Source organism: Lepus europaeus, chromosome 19 (genome assembly GCF_033115175.1).
Source record: "Lepus europaeus isolate LE1 chromosome 19, mLepTim1.pri, whole genome shotgun sequence".
NCBI lineage: Eukaryota > Metazoa > Chordata > Mammalia > Lagomorpha > Leporidae > Lepus > Lepus europaeus.
In genome coordinates this window covers 69,099,288-69,112,497 of record NC_084845.1, presented here as the reverse complement: position 1 = coordinate 69,112,497, position 13,210 = coordinate 69,099,288, and the positions used below count along the sequence as shown (strand labels likewise).

The following is a 13,210-nucleotide window of genomic DNA, read 5'->3' as shown; positions in this document are numbered from 1 at the left end:
CGACCGCGGTGCGGAGGAAGCTGCGGGGCGGCGCGCGGGGAGGGAGCGGGAGAGGGACCAGGGAAGAGCCCCGCCTCCGCCCCCACCGGCGCAGTGTTGCGCAACCCGAGCGTGCTGGGATTGGCCGTCGGGGAGCGGGCACGCCCCGCCCCCGAGGCTGGGCTGCCAATGACAGCCAGGAGGCGGGGCGTCCGCCGCCTGCACGGCCAATGGCCGGAGGGGGCGGGGCGGCCGCGGCCCAGGTCCCCGCGCGCTCCCGGTCCGCAGTCGGAGCGGTCGCCGCGCTCGGAGCCCGCACCCCCGCGTCGCCGCCCGCCTGCCCGCCTCGGCGCGTGCCCGCCGCGCTCGGACTCCTGAGGCCGCGCGGGGCGCGCTCGGTGGCTCCGGCAGGACCCGCGCCGCGGCGCCGCAGCCATGGCCACCAAGATCGACAAGGAGGCTTGCCGCGCGGCGTACAACCTGGTGCGGGACGACGGCTCGGCGGTCATCTGGTGAGGCGCCCTCCCGGCCCGCGCGCCGCGCCCCCGGGGCCGCGCGGCGCTCGGCCGGCTCACGCGCGTGTCTCTTGCTTCCCGCCTCAGGGTGACGTTCAGGTACGACGGCTGCACCATCGTCCCCGGCGAGCAGGGAGCCGAGTACGAGCGCTTCGTCCAGCAGTGCACAGGTAGGCGCGCCCGGCCTGGCGCGCAGGTGAGGCGGGCCCCGCCGAGGGCTCTGCCCGCGCGGCCCGGGGCTGCTCCCCGGAGGCTGGAGCCCTCCGCGCCCCCGCCCCCAGCCCCTGGGAGGAGTAACCCGGTTAGCGAGGAGGGGGCCTTTTTTTTTTTTTTTTTTTTTTGAATTTGGAGACCACAGAGCCAGATACAAAGGAGCGCTCGCCATGAGTCTGTGTCGGAAATCCGGCTCTGTCAGTGAGAAGTGAGAACCGCGGGGGTGCGTGGCCCTGGGCAGGAGGGCACGCGGGAGGCTCCGGAGCTGGGGATGTCTCTGGTTTTATTCTGGGAGGGGCCCGCAGGTGTACGCTTGGGTGGAAAGGTTCCCGGTGCAGCGCACGATGCTGTCTGTGCTTCCCAGCGCCCTGACCACGGAGGGGCGGGCGGGACCGGGTGCAGCCGGAAATCCCAAGGCACTGAGGGAGGCCAGAGGACCTTAGGAGACCACCGGAGACCCTGGCCCTGCCCCCAGCCGCGGGCCTCAGGTTGGGAGCCTGACTCCAGACAAAGGCGGCATAGCCCCCAGGGCCACTTCCCTTGGGCATGTGGCTTCGCCTAGCCCCACCCCCCCTCCCCGGGGGAGGTCTGGGTTTCCTGGGTGTGCGGTGTGCGTGTGTAGTGGCCAGGGCGGTGCTGGTACGGCTGCCCAGCCCTTTGTGAAGTGAATAAGCCCAGAATTGTGCCAGCCGTGGCGTGGGCGCCTCTGTCCTCAGCTGAATGATATTTCCTATTTAGGTCGAGTCCAAGCGTATTTACGAAGTATCTGCTGTGGGCTGGGTGTAAGACGTGTGTGAGTGTGTGTGTGTGTTTGAGAGAGAGAGAAAGAGACAGGGAGGGAGGGAGGGAGGGAGGAGGAAGAGGACAGCTTGGGGGGAGGGGAAGGAGAGGTTTGAGAGAGGGGGTGGGGTGGGGGAGAGGAAGTCCCTGAGGAGGCCCCCACCCCATGCACGCTCCTGCTCACATGCAGATTGCACGTGTGTGTGTGTGTGTGTGTGAATTTCCCCTCGACAGCTGCCTGTGCACTCTCGGTCACGGTGGCAGAAGTGCACTTTGGGAGGTGTGCAGGGCCACGCGGTGTCAGGATCAGAACCTCAGGCTCTGCCTCTGGAGCCCTGGCTCCCAGCCCCCAGGGCAGGAAATGCGGGCGGAGCCGGCTGCTCTCCCTCACTGCTCTCCCTGAAGCAGGGCAAGGGACAGATTTTGGGGAAAGACACTGTCATGTTGTCCTGTCTCTGCGGCCCTGGCCGGTGCCCGGGCCCGGGGCACACGTGGTTCCCTGGTGGCTCCGCGACTGTGTTCAGGACCCCTGCTCCCCACACGGTGGTGGGAGTGGGGAGTCTGGCGGGGGAGCTAAAAATGCTCTCCCTGCTGCTTGCTGGTCCCTGAGCCGGGCTGCTGCAGCCGGAGCGTGCCTGTGCTCCGCGGCCATCTGTCGGACCCGCACGGAGGCGAGTTCTGCTCGTGGGTCTGTTTTTGTTCCTCTGAGAACCTTGTCCCTTCCCGCTGCCGTGTCCTTACCCTGGTCCCTGTGCCTGTCACTTGCTGCCTGTGGTCCCTGCACCTGCCACACCTTACCTTGGGTCTGTCTCCGAAGAGCTCTGTGCCACCGGTCTGAGACCCGTCTGCCCTACAGGGAGGCCCGAGGGGTTAAGTGGCTTGGCTGAGGTCACACAGCGGGGGAGAGGTGGCGCTGAGCTGGGGCCTCAGGCTGTCGCCAAGGCAGTGGTCGGGGTGCTCACCTCGGTGGCACTGTCTGCTTGCTCGCTCCGCTGCAGGGCGGGCTCTCTGGTGGCCCTGAGTCCTGCAAGGTATCCTGGGGGGCTCAGAGGAGAGATGCCCCATCCCTCGGGCCTCTGGTTCCATGCACCTTGCAAGGATTCAGGGACTGTGGCTTCTCCCTCCGTTCAGTGTGTGTGTGGGGTTTCCTCAGGGGCTTTCTCTCCCGGCTGCCACTCCCTCCTGGGCTCTCCCCCGCCCTCAGGCCTGCTGTCTCTCCTCCCCCTCCCCCCAGCTGTTCTGGGCGCTGCCTGCCCACCCAGCCCTTGGCCTGGCCTCTCCCTGGAGCTGCTGCCGGGCTTCCTCTACCTCCAGGTTCTTTCTGTGAGCCCTGCCCGGTGTCTTCCCTGGCACCAGCCTGGCTCCGGCTGCTGCCCGAGATGTTTGTGGCGCAGTGGGGGAAGCCCAGTGCACACTCGATGAAGCCAAACATCCCCTGCAGCTCCTGATGGAGATGCAGTGTAGGTACACAGCGGCCGGGAAGGCTGCCTGGACCCCACCTGGGGTGCTGCTCCTCCACCTGCCAGCCCCGGGGGCAGCGGGGGATGCTGGCTTGGGTGGGGCCGCCAGCCTTGGGCTGTGGGCAGGGCTATCCAGGTGGAGCCTCTGCCAGGGGGTCCTGTGCCCATCTCCCAACCTCTGGGAGACAAGCCTGGGTCACATGCCGCCCGCTGGAGTGGGGGAGGGGACAGTGCCGCCCAAACCAGGAGGCTGAGTGAGGGCTGGGGGCTTCCTGAGGGAAGGGTGGGTGCTGCTTCCCGAGGGGGGCAAACCTGAAGCAGGTGCACCCTCTGCCCCTCAGCCATCCTGGTCTCGTGGGCCTCCGTCTTCCTTGTCTTGTGTCCCTGCTCCTCATTGCCTGAATAAAATCTCCCCAAAGCAAGTTTTCACCCAAGTCACTCTGCTTGTTAACCTTCCCTGGCTGCCCTCTGCCCATGAACTGAGCGCGGGCTGTGGGATCGGCTTCCCAGTCGGCTGGCCCCCACCACGTCTCCTGCCCAGTAGCTGTGCAGGGACTTTTGTGCACCTGCAGCCTGGCACTGTGTGACACGCCCCCGACGGGGAATTCCTTCTCCCTTCTCGTCCCAGACTCTGCTACTCACTCAGCCCCGTGTGATCGCTGCAACTGCTGGGGTTGCAGTCAGAAAGTTCCGGGCTCACATCCCAGCTCTGCCTCGCACTCGCTGTGTGGCCCTGGGCGGCTGCACCCCTGCCTTTGTGGTGTAGGCTTCTGATCTGGGACAGGGGCTCCCGCCGGTGCCTAGGCCGGTTAACTGAGACGGCTTCCAAGGTGAGCGCCCGGCTGTCCTCGTCATTGCTCTGCAGCCAGCGGGAGCTGGGCTGACTGTGGGCTTTGCCCGCTCACAGGTTTCCTGTGCACGCCCAGCTCGGTACACAGAAGGTGCCTGGCCCCAGGCTGCCACGTGGTGGGCATTTGGCCAGTGTGGCACGCATACGGGTGTGCCTGCACGAGCTGCCAGTCCTTGGTGAGGTGTTTAGCACAGTGTTTAGCACAGTGGCTGGGGTTTAAGTACTTGCTAGTCACGTGACTGGGGCAGGTTCGCTCCTGTAACCCTGGTGCGCCTCCTGCCACAGTGTGGGTACCAGGAAGCCGTGGTACCCAGGACACAGTAAGTGCTGCTCAGGTTAAACTGCCGCGATTGTCGTTTTGTTTGTGGGGCTTAAGTGCCGCCAAAGTAGAGCACGCGGCAAGGAGGGTGGGGCGGGGAGGGGTGGGAGCCGCGCTGGGTGGGCCGGTCTCTGGGTCACCAGCAGAGCTACAGGCAGGCAGGAGGAACCAGGGCCCCGGGCGGCAGAGGCCAAGGGAAAGGGCCCTCAGCCAGACGATGGGCATGGGACACCGCTGGCCGCAGCGTAGGGGCTTGCAGATCACGGGTGGGTGGTGAGACGGTGGCCTGGTCTGAGAAACCACATTCCGTTCCTGAGTCTTGGGGACGATGCACGTTCCCTGTGGATCACTGCAGCAGAGCCCAAGGTGAGCGCGGCCCAGCTCGGGTGCAGAGGCAGCTTTGCCCCTGGGGACTTTGTTCATTCGTTCAGTGTATGTGGGCGGCTGCCACAGGGGCCCTTTCCCGGGCACTGAGGGCAAGGAGGCCCCTGTGCCCACGGAGCTCTGCTCTCAGCACCCAGGACGGAGCACTCATGTCCATCTGTGTTCCTGAAGTGTTCCCCGCGTGTATTTTCTGCTAGAGAAAGGGATCCTGCAGTAGGCCCCTCCCCTGACTGTGGCCCCCACTGCCCTCTGAGACCCTCTAGGGTGTTCCCCATGGAAATACCACCTAGGGTAGGGCCCCAGAGGGCCCGCAGCTGGCAGTTCTATTTTGGAGGGAATCCAGGCATCCGGGAATGCATCCAGTTTTGGGCTGGCATGGATTTCAGAGCTCCCGCGGGGGGCCGTGTCTCACCCTGAACTGTGGCCTCCTGCCCGGGCTCCCAGTTTCCCCCTCTGCCCGGTGGGATGCTGGTTGCATGCAGCCCTCAGGTGTGTAGCCAGGGAGATGTGGCAGGGTGCATGTGAGACTGGCAGGGCGCTGCCTGGGGTGCAGTAGTACCCGGTGAATGTGCCGCTCGCCAGCGCACACCAGTGGATAGGTCAGCGTCAGCTTGACATGTGGGTGGTGCCCGGAGAAGGTTCACTCGTGGGGGTGGTGTTGGCCGAGAAGCCTGACTTGGGGTAGATGCCCTGTGATGTTGCTGGGTTGATGGTACAGGTGGTATTCCCATGATGCTCTGGGCCGCCTGTAGTGTTCAGCCCAAAGCGTGGCTCACGGAGAAAGACGTAGGCGTTGAGGTTTCTCCTTGCTGCATCCTCTCCTTTGGGGGACTCTGTCCCTTCTGTTTCATAGAATCCTGCCCTGTCAGTGCCATTCCAGTGGGACTGAGCTTGCTCCTCCCCATCGGACGGACACATGACCCGGCCTGGCCAATCAGAGGAAGCCATGCCCTCTGCGAACCAATTGGTGCAGGTTGGGCTCATGTGGCTCCAGCCAATCATGTCTGTCTCTGAGACTTTGGACAGAGTCGGGAAAGGGTCCCTTTATCTTTCGTCTGGGATTAAAACTGGGAGAATAACGAAGGCCCCCTCTCCCTGAGACGCCGAGCGGTGCCGGAGGAGGGAGTGGCACCTGGATGGCAGGGTTCTGGCTCTTGCTTCCAGCCCTGCCCGAGCCCCGCCTTAGACGGTTCACTTGTATGAGCTGATTAATGTGTCCTGTTCTGCAGCCAGCGCGAGTGGATTCTGTATCCTGGTCGGGCACGGGGGGCAGAATCCAGGCTGGGCAGCGACTTGAAAGTCTTTGGGGTGAGCTGGAGAGCAGGCCCCATGGGGAAGGCAGTGTGAGGGATCGCATCGGGAGGGGTGGGCGTCGCCAGTGTTTGTTCCTCTTCCCACCCTGACCCCCGTGGCAAAGGGGGCTGAACGGTAGATGTCTCGTGGATTTTGGGTTGATACCGCAGGAGGTAGTGAGATCCCCGTCACGGGGGTATGTCAGGAGAAATGGACTCACCGCTTGGCATGGTTGTTAAAGCCGCTGGGAGAGGCTGTCCTTGGCCGAGCACTGTCTTCTCTTACCACCCCCCCCCCCCCGGGTGGGGAGTGACAAGCGGTTCAGCAGAGGCCTGGGTGATGGCCCTCTGAGGCGGGGGTCAGCCCTACTTGGATGACGGGCACTGAGGGTGAGCGGTGGCTCCTAAGGTAACCAAAGGAGAGAACTGGGAGGCAGAGCAGGCGCTGGCCACACAGAGCCTCCGGGCAGCTCCCGGCACGGCACACGTGCAGTTGGCAGTTTTCCCCCCCAGCTGCGCATGTGCTGGGATTTCAGTGTCCAGGAAGGAAGGGCAGGAGAGAAGCTGCCCGCCGGGCCCCAGGACTGTGACACCCAGGAGAGCGTGGCCTCTGTGGCCGTGCCAGGACGACGGTCTGTCGGGCTCACGATCAGCAGAGATCGTCAGGCACCCGCCGAGTGCTGGGAAGGCTGCTGACTCCGGGCCCGTGTGCTCTGTCCACTGCCTGCTTGCCCCGCACCTCCGCTGGGGGAGGCCTGGGGCCCCACTGCTGGGTGTTCTGTGGCAGAGGTGCGTGGGCCTGTGACAGCGCCTTTGTCCTCCGGCCCGGTCATCTCCGTGCTTGCTTTTGTGTCTGTGGCCGGTCGCCCGGGGTGCAGGTTGAGGGGCGTGGTGGGAAGCGTGGGTGTCCCGGCAGGACTCGGTGGAACGTCTGCTCCCTGGGGGTCCGCAGAGTCGGCGTGCAGGTTTGGGGAGCGCGCTTGTGGGTTTTGTAGGGGCAGCTGCCCGCCCAGCTCCCATCTTCCCTCTCCCCGTCGCGGCCGGGAGGCACGCAGTGCCCAGGTCCAGTGGCCTTCCTGGTCTCGGTTGCACTTTCTCCCCCTCCAGCGTTCATCAGTGACGCCGCCCCCCCCCCCCCACTTCCACTCGCCCGCGCGAGTTCCCCTTCTGTGTCTGTCTGGTCTTGTTCTCACTTCCTTCTGCAGCCTCCCCTTCCCCTTTCTGCCCCAAGCGTGGGTGTTCCCCGGGGCCCCACCCTCGGGCATGGCCTTGTCCCCTCTGGAACACTTGTTGAACCTGCTGGGTGCCACGCCAGACATGGTTTTCGAAGCTTCAGGCTGGTGGCACGCCCTGCCCCAGAGCATTTGTAGCGTCCACCCATCCTGGCCCTGCGCACAGACAGCGTGGCAGGAGCTGGACAGCTCTCTCCGCCTGGCGCGTGCGCCGGGGACTCTGACCACGTTCACCATGTGGTGCTTTGCCTGTGTTTGCTCGTCTCCTTTCCCCATGAGGGCATAACGAGTGCGCTGGCACCTGTGAGTGGGACTTGTCCCCATCTCTGATGAGGAGCTGACCCGAGGTTGCTGGCTTGAGAAGGAGCGGGAACTGGCTCCCCTCCGCACCTTTCCTGTACCTTGTGGACAGCCTTCCGTCGGCCTGCGCCAAGGACTCCCACACAGCCGTCAAGGCCCGTGCGCGTGTCCCCCCATTCACACTGTGGCCGGCTGCGCTCACGTCTGCTTCAACTCCATGGCGAGGGCCCGGAGAGCGGGCTGTCTCAGGTGCCAGTCTTCCTGGAGTGGCCCGAGCCACAGGCCATAGCCTGGGCGAGCAGTTTTCTCACTGAGTGCTGGGTCTTCCTGCCTTTGTCTCTTGCTTCCAGAACAGCCTTCGAAGCCACTTGGGCTCCCATCTCAAGGAGCTCCTTGTCCCGCGGTGACTGCCCTGGGCCCCTGGAACTCCAAGGCCTGGCTCCTTGGAGGACCCCATGGAGCACAGCCCTAGGAGGCGGGGCTCACAGCCTCACTCTCCCCAGGGACCCCCCGGGGGCTTGAGGGGCCTTGTACTTGAAGCTTCGCCTCTGTGGCACCGAGCCGCTTCCCAGGCTCAGAGAGAGGGCCCAGCGACAGAGCAGAGCCCTGGTGCGTCCACCCGGCCACTGCCACACGGAAGGAAAGGTGACACAGACCAAGAAGGGGCTCCAGCCAGCACTTAGCAGGCCCGCAGGTCACAGCATCTTTCTGCCTGCCCGGTTGGTCGCGGAGACCCTCCTGCTGGAGTTGGAGCCAAAGTCTGCTCTGCTCCCATCTCTTGCATCCCCAGTGCCTGCAGAGTGACAGCCCCCTGGGAGTGCTGAGCTGTCCCCTCTGCCACAATAGTAGCCCGGTGGCCCTTCCAGAGGGTCTGCAGGAGTGAGGTGCCGTGGCCGCCCCCAGGAGCCATGCCAGCCCCCGTGAGCCCCTGTGATCATGGTTGGCTCTGGATCTGCCTGCAGAGCTGGCCTCCCCAGTTGTGTGGCTCGGCGTGTCAGGTTCAGCCTGGGGCCTGCAGGGGGGCGGTCCCTGGGGTCTGTTTCTGGAGGCAGGGCTCTCCCCTGGGCGTCTCACCGTGTCCTCTGTTGGCACGTTCAGAAGTTCACCTGCTGTACGCCTGGTTCTGAGTCCTGTGCCGGGTCTGTGGTCCCCTCCCTTTTCCTCACTTATTTTATCGACCGTGCCTTTATGTGAACTTCCGTGCTGATGGTAATCGGTGATGGGCTTGGGGACCAGTGGGCCGGCCGTGTGCGAATTCTGACAGCCGACCGGGCAACCTGGAGCAGCGCGACCGTGGCGGCTCGCAGCCCTGGAGGCCAGAGCCCCGCACAGGGCTCCCCAGGCTCCCTGGGCTCCCAGGCGCCTGTGGGCGGGACTGGCCGCTCTGCAGGCTCCAGGCACACACCTTTGCCAGTCCTTGCCTCCTGGCCCCTTCCTCCGTGGTCCGTCTCGTGATGCCGTCCGTCTGTCTGGCTCAGACCCTCCCGCCTCCTCTCCTTCCTGTGATAACTTTGGGCTCTTTGTCACACACCCCCCCCCCCCGCCATGCTCTCTCCATTTGAGAGCCTTAGCTTCCACCTGCACAGCCCCTTGGCCACGGGAGGTCACGTGTTCACAGCTCTGCACATCTTCGGCGGCTGAGGTCCTGCCTGCCGCCGCGCCTCGTGGTTCCGGTTCATCCGCCCTGTGACTCGGCGTCGGCGGCGCTGTTGTCAGTCCCATTTTGTAGCTGCGGAACTGAAGCCCAGAGACAGGAAGGCACCACCTGCGTCGTCCCGAGGCTGAGCTGCGGCTCTTGCCTGGCCCAGTCCTGCCACCTGCTGCTCCCCAACACCCACAGCCTAGTGTTGGAGGAACACGGAGAGGGGTACTGGAGGGGGACAGGAGAGGGGGACAGGAGAGGGGGAGCTGGAGGGGGACAGGAGAGGGGGTGCTGGAGGCGACAGGGAGAGGGGCACTGGAGGGGGACAGGAGAGGGGGACAGGAGAGGGGGCACTGGAGTGGGACAGGAGAGGGGAGGGGGACAGGAGAGGGGGGGCGCTGGAGGGGGACAGGAGAGGGGAGGGGGCGCTGGAGGGGGACAGGAGAGGGGGACAGGAGAGGGGGCGCTGGAGGGGGACAGGAGAGGGGGACAAGAGAGGGGAGGGGGACAGGAGATGGGGCGCTGGAGGGGGACAGGAGAGGGGAGGGGGACAGGAGAGGGGACACTGGAGGGAGACAGGAGAGGAGAGGGGGACAGGAGAGGGGGCACTGGAGTGGGACAGGAGAGGGGAGGGGGACAGGAGAGGGGGGCGCTGGAGGGGGACAGGAGAGGGGACAGGAGAGGGGGCGCTGGAGGGGGACAGGAGAGGGGGACAAGAGAGGGGAGGGGGACAGGAGATGGGGCGCTGGAGGGGGACAGGAGAGGGGAGGGGGACAGGAGAGGGGACACTGGAGGGAGACAGGAGAGGAGAGGGGGGACAGGAGAGGGGCACTGGAGTGGGACAGGAGAGGGGAGGGGGACAGGAGAGGGGGCGCTGGAGGGGGACAGGAGAGGGGACAGGAGAGGGGGCGCTGGAGGGGGACAGGAGAGGGGGACAAGAGAGGGGAGGGGGACAGGCAGATGGGGCGCTGGAGGGGGACAGGAGAGGGGAGGGGGACAGGAGAGGGGACACTGGAGTGGGACAGGAGAGGGGAGGGGGACAGGAGAGGGGGCGCTGGAGGGGGACAGGAGAGGGGACAGGAGAGGGGGCGCTGGAGGGGGACAGGAGAGGGGGACAAGAGAGGGGAGGGGGGACAGGAGATGGGGCGCTGGAGGGGGACAGGAGAGGGGAGGGGGACAGGAGAGGGGGCACTGGAGTGGGACAGGAGAGGGGAGGGGGACAGGAGAGGGGGCGCTGGAGGGGGACAGGAGAGGGGACAGGAGAGGGGGCGCTGGAGGGGGACAGGAGAGGGGGACAAGAGAGGGGAGGGGGACAGGAGATGGGGCGCTGGAGGGGGGACAGGAGAGGGGAGGGGGACAGGAGAGGGGACACTGGAGGGAGACAGGAGAGGAGAGGGGGACAGGAGAGGGGGCACTGGAGGGGGACAGGAGAGGGGAGGGGGACAGGAGAGGGGGCGCTGGAGGGGGACAGGAGAGGGGAGGGGGACAGGAGAGGGGAGGGGGACAGGAGAGGGGGACAAGAGAGGGGAGGGGGGACAGGAGAGGGGGCGCTGGAGGGGGACAGGAGAGGGGGCACTGGAGTGGGACAGGAGAGGGGAGGGGGACAGGAGAGGGGGCGCTGGAGGGGGACAGGAGAGGGGACAGGAGAGGGGGCGCTGGAGGGGGACAGGAGAGGGGGACAAGAGAGGGGAGGGGGACAGAGATGGGGCGCTGGAGGGGGGACAGGAGAGGGGAGGGGGACAGGAGAGGGGACACTGGAGGGAGACAGGAGAGGAGAGGGGGACAGGAGAGGGGGCACTGGAGGGGACAGGAGAGGGGAGGGGGACAGGAGAGGGGGCGCTGGAGGGGGACAGGAGAGGGGAGGGGGACAGGAGAGGGGAGGGGGACAGGAGAGGGGGACAAGAGAGGGGAGGGGGACAGGAGAGGGGGCGCTGGAGGGGGACAGGAGAGGGGGCACTGGAGGGGACAGGAGAGGGGGCACTGGAGGGGACAGGAGAGGGGGCGCTGGAGGGGACAGGAAGGGGAGGGGGACAGGAGAGGGGGCGCTGGAGGGCGACAGGAGAGGGGGACAGGAGAGGGGGCGCTGGAGGGGACAGGAGAGGGGGCACTGGAGGGGACAGGAGAGGGGGCACTGGAGGGGACAGGAGAGGGGGCGCTGGAGGGGACAGGAGAGGGGAGGGGGACAGGAGAGGGGGCGCTGGAGGGCGACAGGAGAGGGGGGCGCTGGAGGGGACAGGAGAGGGGAGGGGGACAGGAGAGGGGACGCTGGAGGGGACAGGAGAGGGGACGCTGGAGGGGGACAGGAGGCTCCTCTCTCGCAGCTCGCAGCTCAGAACAGAGCGTGTCCTCTGGCTGGCTGCCTGGGAATGTGCTGCCCCGGGCGATTTTCCTGCCTTTGTGGCTGGAGTAGAAAACCTTGGGGGGGCTTCTGGGAGTGACCCTGGCTCCCGCAGGCTCTTTGCTTCCCAGGGAGGTGGGGGGACGGCCCTGGAGGTCATCGCCTCTGCCCGGGAGCCATTGGGTCCCCTTTCCTGGGTCTAAAATGTGCCGTATTGTTCGGGTCTGCGGGTGGAAGAGCGGCAAGCCCCCGGCAGGCTGGGGTCAGCTGGAGGCAGGGGACCGCTGCAAAGACCCTGGCTGCAGATGCAGGGAGGGGCTGACCCTGGGGGCCCGTGCCAGAGGACGGCGGGCCTGTGTTCACCGCGTCCGGGCCTGGGACGCCACTCAGCCTGTGTGCCCGCCCTGGCCGATCCTGGCTGCTCCTTCCTGTGTGTCCCGCTGGTTTCCGTTTCCTGGTCTGTTCGGCCGGCCAGCCGTGCGCCTGTGCACTGAGGGCCCGCTGTGTGCTGGGCGCCGCTCCTGGAGTTCAGTGGGGTGCGTCGCAGCGCGCGCCACGTGGCTAGACCGAGGGCACGTTTTATGTTGTGATTCCTCAGCTTCTGAACACGAGAGGAGGAGGCCCCCTGTGGCGGCAGGGACGCAGGTGTGTGGGTTTTAAAATTTTGAGCCCCCCAATCAACTTACCTTTTGATTCTGTTTTCACGCGCTCTCCAAAGTCGTCGCACGGAGGGAGCTGGAGCCGCGCTGGCGTCCACGGCTGACCTCGGCCTCCACTGTGTCTGCAGGGCTCAGCCCTTGCCCGTCCGGCCGTTCCCGCTCTCGCAGAGACTGGACTTTAAAGATGGGTTGATGTGACAGGCAGGGCTGAGCCAGGGGCACCCAGATCTCCCCCGTGGGCGGCAGGCGCCCAAGCCTTGGGCCGTGTTCCGTTGCTTTCTGGGGGAGCTGGAAGCAGAGAACTGGTGCCCATGAGGGATGCTGGCTCAGGCGGCCGCACCACAGCCCAGCCCCAAAGTGGCACCTTTAACATCCCCAGAGGAGGGTTGGTTTTATTCCCATAAAACGTCACCCCCACCCCTCCTCTGAACCAACTCTGCCGAGCACTGGGTGGGGACACCTCTGTGGAGTCGGTGAGGATGTGTGGGTGTCTTTCACTTATTCCAGAACTTCATTTGTTCCAGAAGTGTTTATGGAGCCTGGCATGGGGTGTCAGACCCCGCCTGCCCAGGCACCTGCGACACAGTGGGGAGCAAGCTCGCCTGGAACGGGAAGGGGACGCGCTGAGCGTGCCCAGCTGGAAGGGGCCGCCTGCGCCCTCCGGCCCATGGCAGAAACAGAGAGAGGGGCTGGTGGCCGAGGGGGCAGACCCTGTGCGACCCACCCTCCCTCTGCAGTTAGGCCGAGCCCCTCCCTGGCTGCCCTGGCGGCGACGCCTTCTGTGGACCCAGACCACACGTGCCCTCCTCGTGAAGCCCGCTCTGGTGTAGCCAGAGGTAGTTTGCTCCTGTCTCTGCAGCTCCTTGCTGGCCTGAAACCTCCCCTTCCCACGGCTCTGCCTTTGTCCTGTTCGCTCTGCTCGGCTGTGTGGTTTGCAAGGCTCTCATTCAGCAAGGTCGGCGCATCGCAGACTGTCGGTCCGGTGGCTGAGGCTGTGGAAGCCGAGCAGCGCGCAGAGCTGTCCGGGGCCCTCCACCGCCGCCAACCTGCACACCGCGGGGGGAGTCGCACACCCCATCTTCCGCGTGGTGTCAGTGCGGGTATACAGGGCCGCTGCCGGCCCGCTCGCTGCTCAATGTGGGTATCCAGAGCATGGCCCCCCTGGGGATCGGCAGAGTAATAGCCTTTCTTTGCCTCTGGCTGTTCCGGCCTCCGCTTTCTCCTGCTCTCTGGCACACCAGCAAAGC

The 13,210-nt window shown here is 65.9% G+C and overlaps 1 protein-coding gene across 1 annotated transcript in view; it reads left to right on the top strand.

Moving 5' to 3' along the window:
• The first annotated feature begins 354 nt into the window (after positions 1 to 354).
• COTL1 (coactosin like F-actin binding protein 1) overlaps positions 355 to 13,210 on the top strand; it is a 34,143-nt gene continuing 21,287 nt past the window's right edge. Inside the window, exons 1-2 of the mRNA XM_062176393.1 lie at positions 355 to 491; positions 582 to 664. Coding sequence (XP_062032377.1) covers positions 415 to 491; positions 582 to 664 — 160 coding nt within the window. The 5' untranslated portion in view covers positions 355 to 414. The remainder of the gene's footprint in view (positions 492 to 581; positions 665 to 13,210) is intronic.